Raw genomic sequence first — 25,137 nt, 5'->3', positions numbered from 1 at the left:
TTATTATTATTATTACTGGTATGTCAGTTGGCTTGAATTGCAGACTGCATTTGTCTGTATCAGGGTTTGCTGTCCTTTCCACTGGGGATCTACTGACGTTTTTTGCTTCTTTCTCAACCTTTATCTTGCTCACAGTGAATTTCCTCTGGTTCCAATGGTCCTTTTCTGTTAACACATACAAACCTCTGACTTAAGGTCAACTACTTTTACTTGCATCAGATTGGTCAGGCCTAAATTTGGCTATTATTTAGGCTGGTAACCTACCCACTCTGTAGCACAAACATAAGTCATACGTACTTGTAGTCCATCGCTTTGACCATTTATTTTCTCTTATTTCATACTAAGAGAAGCAGACAAGATTTCCTAACAGTTCACTGTGAAAAAACACAAGCTCTCAGCGCACTCACAGAGATCCTTGGAATGTCCCTAACCTGCCCTCCAGTATGTCAAAATGACCCTGCATACTTAAGAAACCCAAATATCCATAACATTACTGGAACCTGAGTGTACGTGACGGGAAAAAAAAAAAAAAAAAAAAAAAAAGCAGGGAGGTGTTAACTCCCTGCAATTCTTTATCCAATAGACAGAGACGAGGCCCTCCAGACTGTAATTCAATGCAGAAGTGTAATTTTACATTTTTGATTTGCATTACGAAAGACCAACCCTCTCCATCTCTATCAGTTAGAGATCTTGGAATAATTAGTCTTGGAAGGCTAAAGCCAGCTGTTGTGAATACGTCCCTAACAGCTTAGATTTTAGCCTAAGCCTCTGAATTTTCTTCCATTTAGCTGGTCATGCAAGTGATCAACTAAACATTTTTTTTGCACCTAGCTAAGTAGGCTAGTTAAAAGAGTTTTGTCATTACTTTGCTTAGACTTAAGAACCTAATCAAAAATCATTTCAAGTTTCCTAATGATTTTCAACTAAGCCTTTAAATTAACCCTCCTTACTTCTCTTTCTCTATTTGAGTACTGTTGGTAGAATTAACAACCTAAAAAAAACCACTACTTTGACTTGCAGAAAAATTGTTATTAGTGACTACCTCCAAGTAAAAAAAAAAAACACCTTAACAATTTTGTATTTTCTCCTGATTTATGTCCATGGTTTTTCACCTCTACTCTGCTGTCCCATATAATGTAGTGCTGGTCACCCAATTCTGTATTAATGAACAAAATTTCCAATTATGTTAAAGAAGCTATGGGAATATTATGTATATGTATATGTATATGTATATGTATATGTATATGTATATGTATATGTATGAAAAAAACTATAAAGCGAATTCTAAACTGGCAGAGGTACAGGGACTGTACTTCTTGGGGAAGAAAAAAAAAAGAAAAAAGAAAATGTCAGAAATCGCAAGTTATAAACAGAGACTGAGGGCTAAAATTTTTAACATAAGTATGTCCCCAAAGCTGAAGATAAGTGCCAGGAAACTTGGTGCTTCTGGAAGATCTAATGAGGCCACTATTTGCATCTTAAGAGCTTAAGTATACTTACGGTAAATTAGAACACCTACAGAGGCTGATGTTGGATCTGGTTCTTTGGAAAAAATAAAAAAATAAAAAAATCTAACCTCACTGAAGTGATTGGGAAATGTTTAAAAGGCATGTGAAAGATTTCCCAATCTTTTAAGTTGGGGTCATCCAAAATTTTGATAACCAGTGACAAGATGACATTATAGGGATTTGTTCAGATTGGACTTTTGGATACAAATACATTTTATGATCCCATCTAACAGTGGAAAAATCATTTTGCCAGGACCTGATGGAAAAGACCTATGGGCCATCAGCTGTGCAGCCATGCACCAAACTTCTGAAGGAACTAGTTACTCATTAATCCTCTTTTTGGTACTTGATTTTCTGATGTTTGCATTACCTGCATAAAACCAGGCTGGGTTTGCTTATTGTACAAAGAAAGGGACATGAGATCTTTTTTTGTGAAAGTCCTGAAAATAAATGTTTGAAGAAGGGAAAGTGATCTGTTTTAATGGTTTGATTGGCAAGTGTTGGTAAAAAGAATGCAAACACATGATTTATGTAAAATTGCCAGCAATGGCAAGCAAGAACGTCAAACCAGTTGATAATACATCAGTTGATGGATTTAAGATCTTTTCAGATTCAAACTGGTATGTCATCTAGTTTTCATTTTGCAAAACAAAGAGAAGACAGCAAGATCCATGAAAATGTATTATATTGACAATGGTAATCCCAGAAATTATTTTAGCATTATGACTATATCTTTGGAATTATTTATCAGAACTAGTTCAAAATATAGTTAGCTAGGAAGTTATCACATTTTTTTCCTCTTACAATTCTTTTATTGAAAAAATTATTTTTACTTCTGAAAAGGGTAGGAAAAGAAAAAGAGAATGTTCAAGCAGGAATATGGGTAAACCTGCCATGAAATTTGACCAAAATTTGAAGCATTTCAGGTTTTCTTTCAGAATATGGGAGGTGGGGGTCAGATGGGCACTAGCCTAAAATGACAACATTTTCATCAAAAAGTTTCTAGTAAAATCTCTACCAATAAGGGTGATTTACAATAGCTGTAATGATACTCATTTATCTTTATGTACTTCCTGTACTTCCAATATATAAATTGAACTACCTAGGCTCTCCCTCAGGCATTGTACCAAAGCAATGTTTTTACCATGACCCATTTGGCATGCCATCCTGTAATACCCCTTTAGATTCATTAGTTGCCTGTTGTGGTTTATAGCACATCCATCTGCCCTGTATTAGGCACTCTCCTGACAGCTAACTGAAAGCTAGCTCAAGTCTGGTGGAGCAAAAACATAACGAAACAACAGCTGAGTCTAATCCTAGCTTGCAGTTATTGTCCATGTTTCGTTAGCTGTGTGTTTACAGACATCCATAAGATGTTCTTTTCCTCTATTAGGCCACATGCTTTCTTTGGATAGAACAGAACCATTATATTGTTCCTGCATACCCTGTGCTTGGTTGCAGGGAGCACAGACCGGCGCCTCCCTCTGCACCTCCCCCCCCTCAGGGTGCTGCAGGGAGTGGGAGGACTTTTGACTTAGGGACAGTGACAGAAAGATGCAGGTAAGCACCTGAAGTGATACTTTTGACCAAAATTGGACACCCACAAAGGACACACTTCCAAGGGACTAAGTTTGCCAACATATTCCACAGCAAGTGCATAAAGCCCCCTGGCAATAGCAGGTGAGTGGCTGCAGTGATCCTCACTGGGACCATCTAGACAGCTGTGCAAGCCTAGGCAAGAAGGTATCACAGAATCACAGAATCACAGAATTTCTAGGTTGGAAGAGACCTCAAGATCGTCAAGTCCAACCTCTGACCTAACACTAACAGTCCCCACTAAACCATATCCCTAAGCTCTACATCTAAACGTCTTTTAAAGATTTCCAGGGATGGTGACTCCATCACTTCCCTGGGCAGCCTGTTCCAATGTCTAACAACCCTTTTGGTAAAGAAGTTCTTCCTAACATCCAGCCTAAAACTCCCCTGGCGTAACTTTAGCCCATTCCCCCTCGTCCTGTCACCAGGCACATGGGAGAACAGGCCAACCCCCACCTCTCTACAGCCTCCTTTAATGTACTTATACAGAGCAATAAGGTCACCCCTAAGCCTCCTCTTCTCTAGGCTGAACAAGCCCAGCTCCTTCAGCCGCTCCTCATAAGACTTGCTCTCCAGGCCCCTCACCAGCTTCGTCGCCCTTCTTTGGACCCGCTCAAGCACCTCGATGTCCTTCTTGTAGCGAGGGGCCCAAAACTGAACACAGTACTCAAGGTGCGGCCTCACCAGAACCGAGTACAGGGGGACAATCACCTCCCTAGCCCTGCTGGCCACACTGTTTCTTATGCAAGCCAGGATGCTGTTGGCCTTCTTGGCCACCTGAGCAGACAAATATAGGTAGGCAAATAAATAGTAGGGAGATAAGGTAGCCAGATAGTTTTGGAGAAATTCCCTGCCCCAACAGTCAGAATTTGTCCTAAAAACCCTTTTCACATTGAGTTTTGAAATCAGTTTAGTTTAACCAACCAGAGAAAGACCAGGAGTAGGCCTATCCATGTAAGAGCTGTTGAGGAATCATAATTGTACTTTATTTCACGTGAGATGATTTTCCTGTGAAGACAAGCTTTTCAGAGCCCTGAATAGCAAAGCAAACACTCCAGTATAAGATTGTTATCTAGTGAAATGTTTGCAAGAACCCCCACAGAAAACACTGGAGAGATCAGAAGCTCTCTCTTCATGAGACTGCTCTACAATGCAGGAATTTAGTGTAAGCCTTCTTGTTTCCAGCTATGGCAGGCACTGTGGTTTCAGTCTTGCTTCTCATTCTAGTAGGGGTGGGGCTGCTGCTGGTATCAATTTAAGAGCATTACTTATCTCATTGCACCTAAACAACCCCCCAGGGGCATAAGATCCAACCTACAAAGAGAAAGGCAAAGCTGCTGATGACTTCAGTGGGCTGTGCCTCAGGCTCCATTCAGAGAAGAAAGAATTCAGTAGAAAAGTCATTGCAGAAATATATAGCTATATTGAGCAACAGCAGAGTACTTCTAGCTGTTGAACAATTCAACAGCCCAATCACAAACAGCCTCCTTATGCTTGATCATCTAAGAAAAAAATCTGTGGTGTTTCTGTCCTTTCATTGTCTTTTTTTTTTTCTTGTTTGTTTTGTTGTTGTTGTTTTTTCCAGGAATGGCTTTCTCTTTTCCAGCCAATACCTTCTGTCACAGTGGCTTATCTGACAACAGGTTACAATGATTGTCTGCTGCTTCTCTGCTTTCCTAAACACAGTCACGGCCTTCTTATCTACTATATCAATGAGTGATATACCTTTAAATCTTGTTCTTCATCTAATTAAAATGAGTGCATGAAACGTCTCTTTTCTATCCAGACCATGCTCACTCCTTTAGAGCAGTGAATTATTTATCTCTTCTTGCCACTTATGATGCTTTCTTTGGTTTAGACTCTGAAAAATGGGAGAATGAACTCAGAATAGGGAGGAATAATAAAATTCTTCCTCCGGCTATGACCTCAAAATCAATGGAGAGAGCAGCAATCACTGCCTTGACTGTTCCTCCTCTGTGACAACATGCAGAAAAGATAAAGTAGCTAAACCCATCTGGAGCAGAAGCCATGGAGGGGCAGGAACAGGATTGCTGTGGGTTTTATTGCCCCCTTCAGGGCTCCATGTCACTGGGGCTCAGTCACATCTGCCCCAGGTGGATCTGGAGGGGCAAGAGGTGCTATGACACTCCCAGATGCTCTGCGGTCTAAGCACAGTGAACCCAGAGGGCAGGCCACTGTCTGTAAGTGAAGCTTAAAGACCATATCTTTCCTTCTATATGAAAACAACGCAATAAAGAGGGAATCAGACTACTTGAAAAATAGTCTTTGATCCGATAAGAAAAGTAAGTAAGGAGCTCAGCTTTGGCTGAAGTCAGCCGGAGCTGAAGAGTTCGTCCCACCCTGCAGCAGACTTATTTGTCAGACGACAAGACTCATCTTTACCTGCTGAGGAGGATATGTCAGGGAGCATGAGGAAAATAAAAAACGCCACCTAAATTTGTCTCCTTTATAAGAAGCAGTAGGGAACTCAGGGTCACAGAATATCCTTGCTGTCTGTGAACAGCTCACGGAAAATGCAGCTTCTAACAAACAACAAAGAACAATTAATGCTTTCTTTAAAGGTCCATTTATGCAAACATTTTTTAGTATCCAAGTAAAAAGAAATATTTATATTTCCTAAACACTTATGCTTTGTGAGCATCAGCCTATCTGCAGTGATAATCCATTTATTTCCACAGCTATACAATTATGTCCAGGTTCCAGATGAAATTGAGGAGCGTGCAGAGAAGCTAAAGACTTAAGTTTTTCAAAAGCTGCTCAGGTGCTGAAAGCAGAAGATACATCTTAAAAAGAATTTCTAGAAATGCCCTAGCATAAGGGAAATCATCAGGTGTAGGGCACATTTTCTGCAGAAGCTAAGCCAGTTCAAGCGTTTCCCACCTTTCTCACAAGACCACCTTCTGCTCTCAGTTTGGCCACATTGGCTTCTGGAGGCATTGTGCCTTTCCCAGGATCAGTGGAATGATCAGGGCTTACAGAAAATAAAAAAAAATCTCAGGGAAAGAGCACCTTTTCTGATGATTGCAACTGAACTGATTTCTTGTGGTGCTTTTCCCCACAACCATGTGAATCAGCACCAGATGGGTGCACTTAGACTGGGGCATGACAACAAGAGACTTGGTGGGGACAGATGGAGAGGACAAGAGTGTGCAATGGCATCCTTAGAGAACAACACTGTCTAAAGGTTATTAATGTGATGCTGGCTACCTCTCTGCTCTGCTAGGCACACTTAAAATGTAATCACTTATTATTTTGGGCAAAACCAAACAAAAGCGTGGCAGAGCAAGGAATGTAAACCACATCTCAGACTGGCTCCCTAGCCACTGCATCAGCCTTGCATTACAAGCAATTGGAGGTTTTCTTACTTGTCAAGATTATAGATTCCCAGGGCTGTGTTTCCTCACAATTCTTATGATGTCATCATCAACAGCTAAGCAAATGCAGATTGCTGCAGCCGGGTTACAGCACTCTATAGGGCAGTAACAGGAAAAATAAGCATATATTTCTTTATTCAGCTGCTGGCAGAGAAAGTGGAATTGTTTCTATTCTCTCCGCTTACTCTAAAAAGATTGTGGGGTGAAACCGAGGAAGTGTTCTTAAGAAAAGCATTAGAAGGACAACTCAGCAATGAGCAGTTTATCAGATTGGCCTGGGAAAATAACAGAAGTTCACATCATCATAATTGCAAACTTCCTTAGGCCTTAAGGGTCTCTGAACACCTGACACTGCAATCCGTGGGGGTGGCACATACCTACCAATCCTCAGGACTAAGGATAAGATCCTAGCAGGAAAAGCTGACGTAATGCTCTTGCAAAACTGCCGTGGGATCTTGAACGTCCCCTCAGAACAAACAGGAACTTGGTGTTTGCAGCATCATGTAAAAGGAATGAAGAAAATCCCATTGCTAAGGTCACTTTAAACTGGGTAAACCACTGAATGAGATAATGACTGTGAGAGTTTTGAATATATGACTGGTTATCTTTGCCATCTGTAATTTCTATGGATCAAAAATGTACAAAAGAATCTCATACAAATAGCACCTCAGCTTTGGGGGGAATAACTCACTATTTTTAAAGAGTAAAATGTATTAGAGCTTCCTCTTGATATATACTTTTATCTGAGTATAGCTAACTAACCAGCTGAGACCAGAACACTCCCTGTATCTATTGCACTCCAGAGAGGCAGGGCCAGGTCTCCTGGCAGCTGTGATGACCACCATAAACTAAGTTATGTTAATCCTCCAAGATGCAGGCTTGAGATAAGTCGGAGCTTTTACAAAGTCCATTATCTACTACTGTGGTTTTTATTTTATTTGAAGATGTATGATGTTTATTAACTGAATGCCCTTAAGTATTGAAAATGAAAGCAGAACTTTACCATTTAAATTTAGATCATGCTTCCCTCCTGCAACACACAAAATTTTAGTTTACTCTGAACAGTTCCCAGGACTACATGTCCAGATTCCAAGCAGAAGGCTAATAAAAGCCCCCACATTATTAGAGGCACCAAATGAGTGCTTACAAAATTGCAGTTGCAGACAGAGATAGGAGATTAGAGTTATTTATCAAAACAATGGATTAGTTTAAATTAATTTAATGCCGTTACTAGTATTGGGAACCAAGCACACCACTTTGTAGCATGCTGGCTGGACCACTTGATACTGTTTATCATCACCCAACCTAACATGTTGTAGCTTTGATGGGAAATCATTACTTCCAAGTTGTATGTCAATCTTCCTGCTGGCAGTGGTTGTATGGTATGAGCAGTATGTGAGATCATGCAGATCACTGTTAGGTTTCAGACTGAAACAGGCTTTAGTTGCCATTGATTTATGAAAAGTTTCTGTTCACCCACACCTGCTCTTCAATCCTGCTACACAAAAGAAGAAAGGTGATCCTACCACTGATACTATTGATTACCACTAAATGCCTATCGGTCCCATCTCCCTTGGGGGTCTTTTTTTCTTTTTTTTATTTGCCTCTAGGAATGAGCATCTCTATCTATAATAGGTTAGAAAAGCTTTAGCCTAAGTTTTCTTCCTCAGCTAATCATTTCTCCACTTTGTAACAGTTCTTTTAACCATGACAAAGCATATTATCCATAGCATTTGTGTTTTAACTGTTGAACGGAGTCTATCATTCATTTTTCTTGTTCTTTAGGATTGTGAACCCTACTGTGGAAACAATAGCATTTCTCTTAAAGAGCTTCTCTGCTCCTGCTGCTGTGCCTCTTCCACGTGTAATGGAAAAACTGTTTACTGTAACAAAAAAAAAAAAAAAAAAAAAAAAAAAAAAAAAAAAAAAAAAAAAAAAAAAGCTGGTAAAAATAAAGTTCAAGACTCCAGGTGGCAAGCAAGTAACAGGAGCAGATGTCTTAGAGAAACAAAGGGGGGGAAACAAAAAACACCAAAAAACAAAAAGAGAGATACAGTATAAGAACAGCCAACAGCCATCAGGACATTTGAAACCACTTTCAATGAGATGCTAGAGGCATTCTGAAGATTATACACTATGTTGATAGCACCTAGTCACGGAAGCCTGAAAGCCATTGTAGTTTATTGTCACTCTCTGATGTCTCTGTTCTTGCATGCCTCTCTCTATTCTTTCTGCTGGGAACTTCCCAAGGTGTCTGGTTCAGGTACTTGGCAATGAGCCCATCAGAAAGAAAACAATTCCTTGTTCCTTATCTTCTGCCTTTAAAGTACCAGGTAGGCAAAGAGCTGCAATGCAAATTCAACTAATTATACAATTTGAAAACAATGGGTTCCCATAAATGTAGTGCTGTGCACCATATTAAAAAGACGTAACATTTATCAATGATCTTATCAATCATTATTGTTATATTAAAAAAAAAAAAAAAAAAAAAAAGAAAAAAGCGGTCTATGGAAAACACGAGTCAGTTTTCAGTGTATTTTATTGCCCTAAGTGCTCATTCCCCTGTGACATAGGCACCTTACAGGCATGCATCTATTTATTGAGGAACATATTGATCAGTCAATACAGCTGACAAACTAATAATGTTCCAGCGTTCACCTAAGCTCCTTTGTCAGAGGAAACTGGAAATTATACAGGACAGGTGATCTTTCAAGATATGAGTTGCAGTCACATCTGATAAAGTATGCATGGAGTTAACGTGAGAGAAGAAAATTATTATAGTCAGGCTCAGGAGGAGAGAGTGATAAATATTCTGTCCAGACTGTGACCACACAGAAACAGCCAGTGCCATCTACCAAAATGAAATAGGGAGTACTGCATCCCTTCACGTCACTTGTTTCCTGAGGAAAATGGTAGAAAGTACACTTCATGCCATTTCTAGTTACCATTTGTCCATATAAGTACAGACTAAGTGCAACAGTAGTACAGCAAGGCACTTTCATGAAGGTACTTTTTGCCATCCTGAAGGCTACAAACTCATGCAGTAATCTGGCATTAACAATGGTGGCCTTGGGCCTTGCTCACAGTACACTGACTGCCCCCTCTCCCAGCCTGACTCATCAGGGACTGACAAAAAAAAATCACTATTTTTAGGCATTTAGAGTTACACTAAGTCTTTAGCCTAGCTGCAAAAGTGTGCTGTTCCATTCCAGCATGGATTGATGAGACCACAGCATACCCCGTGAAACAAAATGTCTTTGCCCCAGCAGTGGTGAAACATCACCAGAAACCAGAGATCACTAACTGCAGCATGAGGTGAATGGGTCAGCTGAGCTCCTCACCAGCTGCCTCCCCCTTACACTGATGGCCAGGAGGCTGCTGGCAGCCAGGTCACTCTCACAGAGCAGCTGGGACAGAGAGCGGTCCCTGCCCTGACCAAGGGTTAGCACAGAGCTAGCTTTTCACTGCACTGGCAAAATTTCTTCATCTTCTTTGGTCATGAGTCTGTGCTCCCTACCCTGACCGCTGTGAGAGGGGTCCACCACTTTCCTGGGGCATGTGGACCTTTTCTAGTAAGGCAACTTCTCTGCTTTCTTCCAGCTCCTCTTACTCACCTTCTCTTGCCTTCTTTACTGAAGGAGAGACTCAAAATCAAGTAAAAACAAATAAACACCCCAAACTAAACCAGAACGGCAACAGCCCCTGGCTTCTGCACTGGCAGCTGCTTCCTTCTGTGCTGGTGCACATTCCACCCTTCGCCCTACCAGGGCATGAGGCAGAAGCTGTACACTGTCCTAGGAGCAGCTCAGGGCACATCCAAACAGAGCAGCCTACCGTCCCTTCTCATTGTACCACACTGGTAACAAACAGCCTTTGGAGTAGTTTCTGGATGCTACAGTCAAGAACATGCATCTTTGCCATCTCCCTGTAATGGAATTAGTTGTTGCTTTTTTTTTTTTTTTTTAATGTTAAAGTTTTATACTGAGTGGAAAACTAAACCTTTCTCTGTCCAGTATCTTTCAAAAAGAGCATCCGAATTCACAGCTTACCTTGCCTGTGTCAGTTATGCAGGGAATTCACAGCTATTTGTGTGATTTCATATGTAGGACTTGCTTTACAGCCTGATCACAAGTACACTCTGTCTTGCGCACACAAACATCTGGAGGTGTTATCATTAACTATGTTTTGAAAAACCATATGTGTTAGTAATACCACACTAGAAAGTTTATCCTTCACAAAGGGGCGACATAACAAATTATACAATAAAGCCAAGAGAGGAGAAATGGTAGAAGTATGGATATCACACTCTGCATTTCTAAAACGATCAAAACCATTAGACGCACCAGTCTGATCATTTGTCTTTTATATGAGAGGAATCCTGTAAAATAAACAACCTTATATTGCAACAGTATATTGTGGAATGGGATAATATAAATTAAGCTTCCTGCTTATATGTCACATGCAGTAACTGTTGTAAAGAAAATGCCTCCAGCATAAAAGGCAATGGGCAGAACATTACTACAAAAATCCTCCTGCTCGGTGGAGATGGGATGAATGACTATCGGACTGTATATTTCACAGCATTTGCAGTAGGCTTTTTCAGATGAATATGTGGAGAAGTTCTTTTTATCATGAAATTACCATGCCAGAAACAAGGCAAAAAGCATTTCTTGCTATCAACATTAGGATATGGTTAATATGGACTCTTACATTTCCCATATTTAGTACTGAATAAGGAAGGTGGCCTTTGTCCTGCCAGCAGGCCCAGGCCAAGACTGCTTTCTTCCCAGTCTCTCAAGAGTGGCAATTTTTCCCTCTCACCTGAGGGCCTTATCCCTAGACTATATCTCTACCTGTGAAGGGAGATACCAATAGCTCCCCAACAACAAATTTAAGTGGTGTGCAAGCTGCCAGCCTACAGGAGCAGGCACAACTGGAAGTGGCACAAAAGCTGAGCACCCACAAGAGCCCATGCAAGGACACACACAGACAGCAGCATCCCAAGGCCTGTGCAGCCCACACATGGCCTGGTCAGTGGCCAAGACAGCAGAAACACGTGGGGAGCAGAGCGCTGCACAAACAGCCATCCTGGAGATGAGCATGGGTGTAGATACAGCAATTACCCTTGTGCAAGCTGAGAAAAGGATCCCTCACCTTCCTGGTCTGTGAGCATCTGCAAGCGTTGGCTTCATTGCACAGATGGCAATGACTTTTACATTTGTTTTCAGTGGAGACAGGTGTGTGTGCTCTGCTAAAAGCCCAACTTATTTTTTCTCTGTCCTTTTTTTTTTTTTTTCAATTAAAAAGTACTTGCAAAATAATCTAATTAGAGTTTCCTTCAAGTCTCCTATTAAGACACTTGAGAGGAGATAATTAAATAAACAGTACAACAGTACTATGGACTGCAAGAGTTTCAGGTGAGCTCCTTGAAACAAATTACTTTTCTCTAGCTGCTTTCCATTCAGAAATTCCTAAAAGCAGGTACTTTGCACAGCAGTGAAATGCAGTTAACATCTGAGATAAATTGGAATTGCCACTGACAGAAGAAACACTATCTAAGACTGCACATTAGAAACTGAAAAGTGACAGGGGTTTTAAAAAAATGTTAATAACTTTGATATATGGTCGGAACCAAAAGACGAACATCCTTTGGAAGCTTGTTAAAAGACAAATGAATATGACTGTGGTCTCTCTTCCACAACAACACTGTCCTTCCAAACAACTTGCCAAAAGAAAGTCAGTTATTGACTTCTAATCAAACAAATTGCTGCATTGTAGCTGAAGAAAATGTCTTACATTACACTAAGAAACATAACCTTAAGAAAGTCAAGAGTAACACATTTTGTCACACAGCTGTTCAATCCTACTCTGTATTTACTGTTACAAGTAATATATGCTTTTGGTATTTGCATCATCATAGTCAGTGGAGGACCTCACTATGCTGCTACAGAAAAAAACATATGAGCACACTTAGCAATCTTTCTAAGGAGTTCACAGCTTAAGAAAGTGATTAAAATATGCATAAAATATGCAGAGTACGGGAAAGCAAGGCAGTCTAGAACAGACCATTTTTACATTCCATTAAAGTTTCCTTCTAGTTTACTACAAGCATGTTAGGTCTCCACATCAGAAGCTAGGAGAATAGAGAACACAGAGAAATCCTCCTGTTGATGTCTAACTCACCACTTATGACCCCATGTTGCTGAATTAACTGAAGAGACGGTCAAAGCTAAGTTGAACACAGGCCCACAAACACCATCAAAAGTCATGACTATTTCCTCTCCCTCCCTGAAATACCTGCACTTTCAGAAGCAAATCAGAAGTTTCCTGGTAGTGGTTTTAAAGCAAACTATCACCTTCCCAAGCTGAGCACAGAGCTTTCCGAAGAGGCAGCAAATCCCATGCCAGCATGCTGCAGAGCCAGACCTGGGCTCACCACGTGCTCCAAGTCCCCTGAAACTCAAATACACGAGGGGCCTCCAGGAGGGCGAAGGGGAGATGAACTCTGACAAAAATACCCATTTTTAAAAAATGAAGTACTTGGCCTGTGGAAGTGCTTTCTGATCATTATAACAACTGGTTTCAGCCACTCTGGTATCTCCTGCCAAGTATGGTTTACTAATGACACGTCATCATGGCACCAGGAACAGACTTGTTGATATGTTAAATAATGGGACTTTTTTCAGATCATTTTTATAGCTGAAAATTCTCATGGCATAAAAGAGTCATCATAGTTATTTCACTGCAGAGAACTGTTATTTTTCCTAGAATAACTTTGAACTCTGTAGCTTTTGGGGAAGGGGGGCATTTTTCAAATAAATCCCAGTTTCCATTCTTCCTGACCCCGAAAGCACAGCCTGCATTAGCTGAAACAGTAACAAAACACAAAGATATGTATTCAGACAGTCTGCACATTTTATCAGAGCATTTATGTGTTTCTAAATCCAAACAAAGATCTAAAACAAAACTCAAGATTTTGTGTGTGTGTGTGTGTGTGTGTGTGTGTGTGTGTGTGTGTGTGTGTTCCAGAACATACAGACTGAGACTTTGAGCTTCAAAGCTGAGTAAGGACTTCAGCCACACAAGTCCCAAAGAAACTGATTAATTATGTGGTTGACAGTCTCAGTTTATAAGCCAAGTTATTTCCTGATATAACTTCATTGTCTTCAGTGGAGTTACAGTGGAAATGCATTCGACAGACAGTCATGTTTCTTCTCCAAGAAAAACTTCTAAGGCAGAAGGTTTAAACATGAGTGAATGAAAGGCCTGGGCCAAGATCTACCCTAATTTAAACCCTGTACAAAACAGCTAACTTGGAAGAGAGGGTGTGAGGAAAGGCAAGAAGAGACATGAGTCTATTCTTCCTTTGCTGGGACATTACATCAATTCCCTTAGGTAATGGTCATGTCTCCGAAAAAAACACTGGGAATCTAAACTGCAGTTTTCTTGAGATTCTTTCCTTCGAAGTTTGCAAGTTCATGCATTTCACAAGCAATATGTGTTAGGGGAAGGGTGTGGGCTACTCTCTGCAGAGGACAATGAAATTCACTTCTGTTAGGTATTGCATCAATCCAAGTCTTTTCTGCTTCAAAATTCATTTCATCTTTTACTAGGATGAGTGCTAGAAATGGTGATTTTAATATGAACACTGGAATTAGTTACCTAGTTTAATCAGAAAATAACGTTTCATACATTTTTCAATCTCTGTTATTTTTGAATCAAAACCCAGCATGCGAATACAATTACTTTAAAGTGTTGGGTTGGTTTTGACTCAATATTATTTAGCATTAGAGCTACATAAGGCTAAGCAGAATGCACAGGTTAAGCAGAATGCATACACCCTTGCTAAGATGAGAAGGAAACAAGACCTCAACTTTTTATTTGCAGCATTCCTGAGTGTGAGGAAGTTTTATTGCTTTGCATGAAGTGTCACTTATACCAGCAGCAGAAATCTGAATGCCACAGCCCTAAGTGTAGTGAATTCCTAATGTCTTCACTTCTGATTCTTCTGCCGGCAGAAGTTATTTCACTAAAACAGAAGTGATGCAATCTGGCAGTAAATGAGCTCAACATAAACAAAATGGCTCCACAGTAATATCCCTGCTCTAGAGGAATCACTTCTAGGGGAGGCAGCATGAGCCAGCAAGCTGGACTAGACTAAGCACTTGCATTCCCTTCCCAGCTCTCCTCTCATTGACTCTCTTCAGTCAAATCAGATCAAGCTGCATACATTGCTGTAATATCCAACTGGATGTCAGAAGCCCATTTGCTAAGCATCTTTAATGAGATGGAGGTGAAGATGTTTCCTATTCAAAACATCTTGTGATTATTTACACACAGGACAGACACTGGATGAAGAGCATCTCATTTTCCTCATTTGTAAAATGTATCTGCTAACTCTCAGCCTTGTCAAAATGTGTGGAAGTGGAAAAGTCTGTAGGATGGATGGTGACCACTGCCATGAAGGAGAGAAGCTGGGACTGTTTCAAGGGTACTCCCTGCTGGGCTTGCTGTTCTCCCTGCTGAGACCAGCCAGTGAGAGAGTAGCTGCCATCTGGCCCTGTGTATGGCAGCCTCCTCCCACCCTTTCTTTCTTTCCTTCAGCTTCCTCCTGAGTATGCAAGTATTTGTATTCTGCACACAGGCCTCTCCTGCTAGAGGAAAATCCAACCTACTTTTTCTCTCCTCACCTGAGCTCACATCTGTGATCACTAGTTCTTCATCTCAGTAACACGCAAAGCCTGTATCAACTCATCCAGTGTACTGTACGCACCTGTATCTGTGTTCTCCCAGGCTCACCTTAGCTGTTGTGGTCCAGCTCTACCACTCTTTGTTTTTTCATCTGGCCTCAGCTCCTTTCTCAGATATGAATGCTTAACAGATTTTCTTCTAGCCCCCATTACCACTGACTCTCATCTCCAGCAATTTCCATCTACACATACAAGGTTATCATGACTGGAAGTGGACCACATTTAAATATGGAAATAGTTGGGCAGGCTTCCCCCACTTTCCTGTCTTTTCTTTCTCTCTGTTAGCTACTGCAAGCCCAGGCACAGGCTCCAGTGAAAGGCACCACAACAGACAGAAGCCCGCTGCTTTTCCTTCAGAGTACAGCTGTGAAAAGTCGGGCACCTTTAGCTTTGAACCTGATACCTTTATTCTAGATACCTTTTTGTTTTCAGTCTAATACTATGAGAAGACAGCTAAGGAAAGCATCTGCCTGGCTAGATATTAGAGCAGCTGGAAGTGCCATGTGCAAACACCAGCAGTGGCTTGCCTCAGAAGCACTGCCCTGCTCAGCTGCATGCCCACAGGGGTGGCAGTGTGTCACCTGTCTCTTTGCCATTGCACACAGCATGCACAAAAACCCCATCAGCAGTCCCAAGGCAGCAAGCAGAGCACTGTTCCTGGACATCTGTGAGCCAGCATCTCACAGTCATAAGACAGAAAGGTGCAATAAAAGCTGTCCCAAGGGGTTTTCTTCGCTCTATCAGCATTGCTGTGTATGTGTGGGTGGTGCTCATTAAGAACAACGACACAGTGATAAGCTGACAAGCAAGACAGACCATGATTATACCCACATGAATTCTTATTCTGACATTAAAATAAATTATGGTTTTCCATCTTTAGAGCCCATCTGAGAGCCCACTCTGCTTCCATGAAACTATGTGTTTCTCTGTGCCAACCATTTTTATTTTTATTTTTTCTGGGAGGGTGGAGGAATACCTTGTAATCTCAACATCTGAAAAACAGTGTGTGCAGCAGGCATGAGATGGAATAGAGCAGATGCTGTTTCTTTTGAACACTTGAGCAAGCAGGCTTATCACCCTTGTGGGCTGCAGTGCCCCTGGAAGCATTTTTAAAATCTGCTTTCAAAAAGTAACATGATAAGAAGTCTTCTGAAAGCATGTCAGAACTTTTACCCTGCACCACATCCCAGTCAAAATAGAACATGCTGTGTATTTTGCTAGCAATTAGGGAACAAATTACTACTAATTAGAGAAGAGTCATGACCAAACTTTTGAAATATCAAGATGTTTAAACTACTACAGCTGAGGCAAACCATGGGGGGAAAAAAGTACTGGTGCAGACATCATTATAGATGGAAAATAAGCTACACAGAGATTTTCTTGTACTATAATGACATCCACATTATGACTATGGCTTGAAAAGTAACTTTAGCTAAGAACTGCCACATTGACTCTGAAAGCCAAGGAGAGCTTTTCTGCAAAGGCTAAAAAAATAGGATTTCCTAAGGAAAAAAAAGAATAACACCGATTTAAAATTGCGTCTTGTCTAGTGATCTCATTTCCTTAGGATCAGATTCTTATTACCCTCCAAGCATGAGGCAGAGTTAAATCTTCCTCAAAACTAATGTTCTGACTGTATTTAAGAAAATAGGTTCCAACTGAGCAAAGCTGAATTAATTAGTTTTGTTCTGCAGTGCATTGAGCCTTCTCCTACTCTTGGGCACAGAAGTAGGAAGTGGGGAGGGGATTCCTATTGCTTTAATTTTGAAAAGGGTCAGAAGTGGGTTAAGTGTCACCTTTTGCTGTCTGTCTGCAGCTGGAAGAACAGAACAATCCTGTAGGGCTGACAAGGAAAACTTTTTCTATAGCTGAAATCAATGTAATCACAGCTAGTGTGGTGATACCACTAGCTCCAGTTTGGAAACGGAGAATTTTGAACCAGTGGCATGGGTGAGCACTTTGTTTACCTCACCAGAAATTCAACGTTGTGCTTAGCTTTAAGTTTGATGGTTAGAGCATAATCAAAATCTTGACAAAGATTTTGTAGGATGTCTTTAAAGGGGGGTAGAGAGAGAAAAAAAAAAAAAAAATTATATATATATATAAATATAAGTAGAAAGACCTTAGCCCATAAACTGAAACTGAGAACTAGTTATCCAGTGCAACAAAATCCAAACTATTATTTAAATTTCTGCAAATTTGTTAATTCCATTTGCTGACCATTACTTTAAAATGTTATAGCTAGTTAGTTACAGGGACAAGTACACAAAACACTGAAAATAAGTGGTTGCAAGGAAAGCATGACAAGATGCAGAAGGAAGCTATTTAGCCAATTATGTATTTACCTTACAAGGTTTAAAATCTGATGGGAACATTTTGTTGTCCTTTTTTTTTTTTTCTTCAGAAATTAAATGATTATGAACACTTCTGGTTTTGAAGCTGTAAAGCATCCTGGTTCAAAACCTGCCAGCCCTGATGGGGTTATGGGAAATCTAAAGAAACCCATGTGTCATTCCCTCTCCACCCCCCTCAAAAAAAATTAAAAAAAAGGGCATCTGTTCATCCAACCCCCAGCACAACAAATGGAGTTCTGTTTTGTCTTTTTAACAGTATATGCTCTTGTGACCAAAAGAAAAGAAAAAAATAGTTGGGGGTTACCATTGAAAACCTCTCGGTATTCTTCTTCCAACATTGTTACATGGGTAAATGATTAATGCTGTAATGTCTTCCACCACCAAGTGTTTGTGGGCCACAAAGAGTGAAAAGGTCTTGATTGCCCCCATAAGCAATGCTGAACTCCACACACAGTTCAGGAGAGCTGCTATATGAGCATTCATAAAGAAAAAAAAAAAAAAAAAAAAAGCTGGTAAAATTTTATAAACTGGGCAAGCTGATGGTTTCTGCATCTCACCTGTAAACTTTTTGTTCCTCCAGCTCTTGTTGTACGCTTCCTGACCAAACGGTTCATCTGGGAGTATGACCCAACACTAGGTAGGTTATATTTCATTGTATATATGTGGTACGTTGCATTAAATAGCATGTCTGAAGTAATGGAAAATCATAGAGTTAAAATTTTGTGCCTCAAACAACCTTTAAATTTGCTGTAGAAAGCTTCTCTATGGTCATTTAAAGCTGAAACAAATTATTACCTAAGATGGCAGAACAGAGAAGCAGTAATGCACTCAAACAAAAGTGGAATTAATATACAAGGCACAATCCTGCCCACACAGAGGTCAGTGGGAATTTTGCCTCTGAAAGCAATTGTATTATTATTTCCACTCTGAAAATTAAAGTATTTAGCTTGTGATCAGTTTTCTGCTTTTGGATAACCCAGCCAGCAATTGCTGGAGAATAGACTTTCTGGGATATGTAACTCAAAAATTCAAGGGGAAAAAAATGTGTAGGTATTTACACTCTGCCTACACTTAGCTAAGTTCATAGTCCTCACCTTTCAAACACACATTGCATCTCACTTCTAGAGTAAGCAAATAGGGACACAAGGCATCAGAAGTGCATCAATGTGTCCTCTCCACAGCTCCCACTCAGCTGAGTTGGGTCTGGCACTGTTGGGAAGCTGGCACTGATAACTCAAAAAGATTTCAGATGGTTTCTTTGAGTTCGAAGCCTTTGAAAATTTGGGCCAACTTCTTACTAGTTCCGAAGTTAGTCTATTTGAATGCTCAGCACCATAGAAAATCCAGGCCAAGAAGTCTGAGATGAGGTGTGAAGTAAGGAGCTGGGAAGTTCTCTTTTCTCCTACAGTCTGTTGAATAAACATCGTCCAGTTAAACACCTATTTCTTTCTCAGGGTTCCTTCTCTAAGAAGTCACGCTAAAGAAATAGAGAACAATATAATTTTGCATAGCAGAAATAAACAGGATTAAATTTTAATACACTTTATTACAAAACCCAGGCAGCCCTTTCAACAAAGGAAAGTTTCTAGTATCATATTATGTATTTTTGTCTGGTAAGATGAAGAAATGACAGATATCAGAACTCTCATCATGGGAAAGTAATTCTCAGAACAATCTGAACTTAAATACATTCTTTTATCTGCTAATATAATTCACTGATGAATATACTGATGTCACCTGTCCTGCACAGTAGGATGTTCAGTATAATGTTTTATTAAACTTTACATTTCCATCATTTATATGCCATTTTCAGAACCTGACAATAGAAGACCATAATTATACAAAAGATTTTATTTTATTAAGTTTATTACCGTCTTATCGGGACCCTGCATGCAAAAACATCATAGTTGTGCTGTTGAAGCACGCAAACTAAAGTATATGATACAAGATTTAGTATTTTTTGCCCCATTTTGAAGGCTCTACATACTTTTTGCTGTATAAGCCTTGATGTTTGTTTCTGTTTTTACAAATTAATACAACTGCAAATCAACTATGCCCCTCAGGATTGTCTTCTGTTAGCAAAGTGAAAAGCTTTCATGCATACAATACTCCTATCTCAATACAATTAAGTCCCTTCTGACTTACTGAATTCTACAGTCTCACCCAGTTTAGAGGAAAACAGCTTAAGCTATGTATTACAGCTATTATGAAGCTAAGTGCTTTAAGCTGCTCAGAGGAAAAGGTTTGAGAAATGCATAAACCAATAATCACAGAAATCCCTCATGGAAGAAGCACACTAGATACTTTTTTAAAGTACTATTTTTCAAACCATGTATCACAACAGGATTCAGAGGAGGCTCTGAAGTGTTACAAAACAATCTCATGATATTCTAACCGTTGTTCAGGCCTTCAGAGGTCAATCATAAAGGGACTATACTTTCAAAGCTTTGAGAAAGTTCTTTGGAGAATCTATTTCTGTCTTTATCAAGGTCATTCTCTGGTGCCTCAGCATCCAGTTACCTGTTAACGTCACTGAACTGATTACTGAGAAATTTTACCAGATTTGTTTCTTCTTAGCAGTAATGGACTGACGATTGGGTGGAAAGAGGGATATCTATATATTCCAGCAATTTAAAAAAATTTAAGCTGTGTCACTGAGACATTTGCCCTAAATGGAGATTAATCGTTTTTTGTCAAGCAATGCTGAAAGGGTAGGAGTAAAACAGATGCAAACAATCTAGCTGCTGCGCAACAGGAGGTTTTGCCAGAAATCACTGGGGCTGTGACAAGTGTCATGTTGACAGTTTATTTCTTATGTCAAATTCTCTACTATCCATTAGACCTCTGATGCAAAGAATCCCTGGATAATCCCTATTTTTAGAAAAGCTTTCTCCAAGCTCTACAAGGCTGGATGGAAATTCAACATTATCCTAAGTTAAATATTAGGGTAAATTTAAAAAAATAAAAATAAAAATACAACTTATGCTCTTAATTCAAGGGTGGCACATTTTAACTGGAAAGGAAAAACACACATTATAAATATTCTTTACTACTCTGACCTGCCAGAAGAAAATGAAGGACAATATTTTTAGCAGCATCTGGACATGCTGCTGTATCTCCAGGAGCCAAATTACAAACCACAAAATAACATTTTCTGGCGGGAGCAGCACCACTGAATCTTGCAAATCTTGGCACATGGAGCCGCCAAGGAAGTCAGGGTTTTGCACCTCTGCCACTTCTGTGCATGATGTTGGCTCTGTACAAGCACTGGTAAGACAGCTGCATCTTCACAAAAGTACATACCACTGTGCTTTTTATTTTACCATTCACAGCCAAGGGATAAGAGCTGCAGCAAAGGTCATTTTGTGGGGAGTGCAAATTGTCAGCCTTGACTTCTCCATAATTTCTGCTTAACTGGCAAGTCACTGTCACCGTCTTGGCATGTTTTTATTTTTTATTTGCTTATTTTTCTGGAAAAGGTGCCAAATCACTCAGACTAAGTGGTTACCCGGCATCATCAAGGTGAATGAGCTTCCAGTTTCTATCTTTATTTATAATAAATCACACAAGTATCCTATGTGTGCAACAAAATTAGAAGGTCCAAAGAAACAGCTCTACAGAGAAATAGGCTGGAACTGCACGTTTTTAAAAATACATTTACATGTATTTTAAAAATACAGTTTTCTAAAATGTTAAGAATTCAGCATTAAACTTAGTTATATTAGTTAGTTAAATATCACAGAATCACAGAATTGTCTAGGTTGGAAGAGACCTCCAAGATCACCTAGTCCAACCTCTGACCTAACACTAACAAGGCCTCCACTAAGCCATAGCACCAAGCTCTGCATCTAAACACCTTTTAAAGACCTCCAGGGATGGTGACTCAACCACTTCCCTGGGCAGCCCATTCCAATGCCTCACAACCCTTTCAGTAAAGAAGTTCTTCCTAATATTCTAATAACCTAAACCTCCCCTGGTGCAACTTTAGCCTATTCCCCCTCATCCTGTCACCAAGCACATAGGAGAACAGACCAATCCCCACCTTGCTACAGCCTCCTTTAAGGTACCTGTACAGTACAATAAGGTTGCCCCTGAACCTCCTTTTCTCCAGGCTGAAAAACCCCAGCTCCCTCAGCTGCTCCTCATAAGACTTGTTCTCCAGACCCCTCACCAGCATCGTTGCCCTCCTCTGGACTCTCTCGTGCACCTCCATGTCCTTGTAGTGAGGGGCCCAAAACTGAACACAGCACTCGAGGTGTGCCCTCACCAGGGCCGAGTACAGGGGGACAATCATTTCCCTGGTCCTGCTGGCCACGCTGTTTCTTATACAAGCCAGGATGCTGTTGGCCTTCTTGGCCACCTGAGCACACTGCTGGCTCATATTCAGCCGACTGTCCACCATCACTCCCAGGTCCTTCTCTGCCAGGCAGCTTTCCAACCACTCATCTCCCAGACAGTAGAGCTGCTTGGGGTTGTTGTGCCCCAGGTGCAGGACCCAGCACTTGGCCTTGTTGAACTTCATACATGTACAGTTGGCCTCATAGTCATAGCCTGCCTGCTTCACAATGGCTTCCAGCTCCTCTTGTTTGTTACCCATGCTGCGTGCATTAGTGTAGATGCACTTCAGTTGGGCCATTGCCTTCTCCCCTGGCCTTTCCCTTGTTCCCCCGGCATGACTCTAACAAGCCCTGTTTCAGCCCCATCCCCCTTCTCACCTAGTTTAAAGCCCTCTCAATGAGCCCTGCCAGCTCCTGGCCTAGGATCTGTTTTCCCCTTTGAGATAGGTGGGACCCGTCTGCGGCCATCAAGCCGGGTGCCAAGTAAAGCGCCCCATGGTCAAAAAACACAAAATTTCTGTGTTGGCACCAGCCTCTGAGCCAGGTGTTTATCAGGTGGGTTATCCGTGTCCCCTCTGTACCCCTTCCTGCCACTGTAGGGATGGATGAAAACACCACCTGTATTCCTGCTCCATCTGCTAACCATCCCAGTCCCCTAAAGTCCTGAAACCTTCAGGCTTCTCTCTTCAATATTATCACTGCCAGCCTGGACTATTAAAAGAGGATAATAGCCAGAGGGGCAAACCGGGTTGGGAAGCTTTCTGGCAATGTCCCTGATCCTGGCCCCAGGGAGGCAGCAGACTTCCCTATGGGTAGGGTCAGGCTGACAAATAGGGCCCTCTGTTCCCCTCAGAAGGGAGTTGCCTACAACAATCACCCTTCTTTCTCTCTTGGTGGAAGCAGTCTTGAGGCATGGAGTCGACTTCCTCGCCCTAGGCATCCTCCTGGGTAGACTTTCTACCTCATTCTCACCCACTGGTCTCTCAAGCTCCAGGGCCTCAGCTCTGTTGTGTAAGAGCACCTGGGAAGGTGGGGCTGGTAGGGGATGGGCGTTGCCTTCAAGGTCGAGCAGGGACCTGTTTCCATTCCTCCTCAACTCCTAGGTCCCCTGCCTCTGCCCGACAGTGACAGGGCTGGGGGTCCACCTCCATTTGGGGTGTCTCACCCCAGTAACTCTCCTTCAGGCCCTGCAGGGAGTTGCTCCACCAGTCTATGTCCCTCTCACACTCCCTGATATCCCTCAACCTCTCCACCTCCTCCTTGAGCCCTGCCACCAGGCAGACCAGGCCATCCACCTGCTCACACCTCACACACACGGTGTCTCTGCCTCCCTCAGATAGATGGCAGCAGCAGGCTCAGACACTTTCAGCATCCAGAGACCTGAACTGCCACACTGTTGAGCGGGCAGTAAGTCTGGGTGGTTACAGACTTTCTACAGACAGCTCTCTGCCTAGTGTAGACCATTGTGGCCTAGCTAGTCGTAGACAGCCATTAGATGAGTTGTTCTTATGGGCGGGGGGAACACTCTGCCCTGCCTGTGCGAACTGCTGCGTCCCACCCTTTTTGCATGTCCTGTTCGCTGTGCTCCCTAGGGGCAGCTTTTGAACATCAGGGTAGAGGGGCACTGCTGGCTCCACCTATGCCTTGTCAGCCTCCCTTGTGAGGGCTGCCGGGTTGTGGCAGCTGCCTCGAGTAGCCTCGATGCCAGAAAAGAAGCCCTGTCTGTCCTGAACCCTGGCTCCACGGCAAAACATGTCTGCCCTGGAGCCAGTCGCCTCAGTAAGAGGCTATGTACAGAGAAAGGGGATTAGGCTACCACATGAATTTCACAAAAAATTCATTAAATGTTGTAAAAATGGAATCCAACTTGCCAATTAATAAACAGATTCACTGTGATGTTAGAAAGCCTAAAAAACACCTTGGCCTAGCTGGGGCACCATTTAACCCACAGCCTAAAAGCACTTCACAAACATATGCAATGTCTCTGTGGCAGATTTAATACAGAGCTGGAAATTATTTGTGCTATATTTCAATTTGGCTCTGCAGACAGATTTGTGTAAAAAAAAAAAAAAAAAAAGTATGAAAACAAGCATTCCTATGTATGATTTCAGCAGGGCCTGCCAGGAACCGGGTGGCAGCAGGCTGACAGTTTGCCTTCCACCATGGTGGCTTGGCTGGGGGAAAAGCTTGCAGCCTGCGAGCAGCAAGCAGCTGCCCTCACAGCCCTCTTGGGGTTTGGCCACCTTTTGTGGCTGGTTGCCACAAAGACAGACGTGCATAAACGCCTAACACCTGCCAGCCACCATCTTGTCAGGAATGGACGTGCTCTGTGGGGAGGTGTTTCAAGGCAGAGGTGTGAAGGCCTTCATTTGGCCACCTACTTTATGTGGGGAAAGTCCTGGCTTGAATGCAGGCCTCACATGGATCTCAGTGATACAGGACTTCATGTCACAGTTGTAAAGTGTGTTGTGGATAGCTGCTCTTCTTGGTGCCAGTAATTAGAAGTAATAGTCTGGACCGCAGCAGTTGCCCCCGTGAGCTATTGGTAGTGCTCAGAATTTAGTGTGCCTTCTTCACTCTTCTCAAGGGTGGATAGGCACTGTGGTTTGCCATCAGACAAGACATATTTAACGGATTCAGCATCCCTGATTTTATAAACAGAGTAAGTCATCAAGGGAACCAGTCTATTCGTTTTTCCAGAGAGGGTAGAAAAGAAGGAAGAAGCTCAAAGCGTCAACTCATCAGCAGACAGACAGCACTGATGCTTGCAAATTACCTCATGAGCAACAGCAAATTACCTGCTTCCATCAGCCATGACAGGCAAGGAGAATCTCCTGGCTCGAAAGATGAAAAAAGAAAATTAATCATAGCTATGGCTAAGAGGGTGCTTTTTAAAATAAGTTTTGCAGTATTTCACTGAAAACACATTTGCTGTTTTAACATATCAGGACAATTCACTCCTCTGGAAGCTGAGCTGGGATAACCAAGTTTAAAGAAAATTAAAAAAAAAAAAGGTGAAAAGAGTGAATTATGAACTGGGTTGTGTCATTTTTTCTAAATTAGCACTTTGATGTACAGATGGGGGGAATGAGGTGTTTTGTGACGCAGAGACTTACAACATCCATTTTTGCCATACAGGGAAGAAAACCACACAAATAAAACCCCAAGGAAGTGCAGGAGACAGGTTCCCCAGTTCT

The 25,137-nt window shown here is 41.6% G+C and overlaps 1 protein-coding gene across 2 annotated transcripts in view; it reads left to right on the top strand.

Annotated features, from left to right (window-relative positions):
- Nucleotides 1-25,137, top strand: part of RERG (RAS like estrogen regulated growth inhibitor) — a 114,269-nt gene that overhangs the window by 76,181 nt on the left and 12,951 nt on the right. For both annotated transcript variants that reach the window (XM_027462567.3, XM_027462622.3), the window contains exon 3: nucleotides 18,184-18,240. In XM_027462567.3, the coding sequence (XP_027318368.1) occupies nucleotides 18,184-18,240 (57 nt within the window). The remainder of the gene's footprint in view (nucleotides 1-18,183; nucleotides 18,241-25,137) is intronic.

This window comes from Anas platyrhynchos, chromosome 1 (assembly GCF_047663525.1).
Source record: "Anas platyrhynchos isolate ZD024472 breed Pekin duck chromosome 1, IASCAAS_PekinDuck_T2T, whole genome shotgun sequence".
In the NCBI taxonomy this organism is placed as follows: domain Eukaryota; kingdom Metazoa; phylum Chordata; class Aves; order Anseriformes; family Anatidae; genus Anas; species Anas platyrhynchos.
Note: the sequence above shows the minus strand (reverse complement) of the source record. Positions and strands in the feature narration are given on the sequence as shown.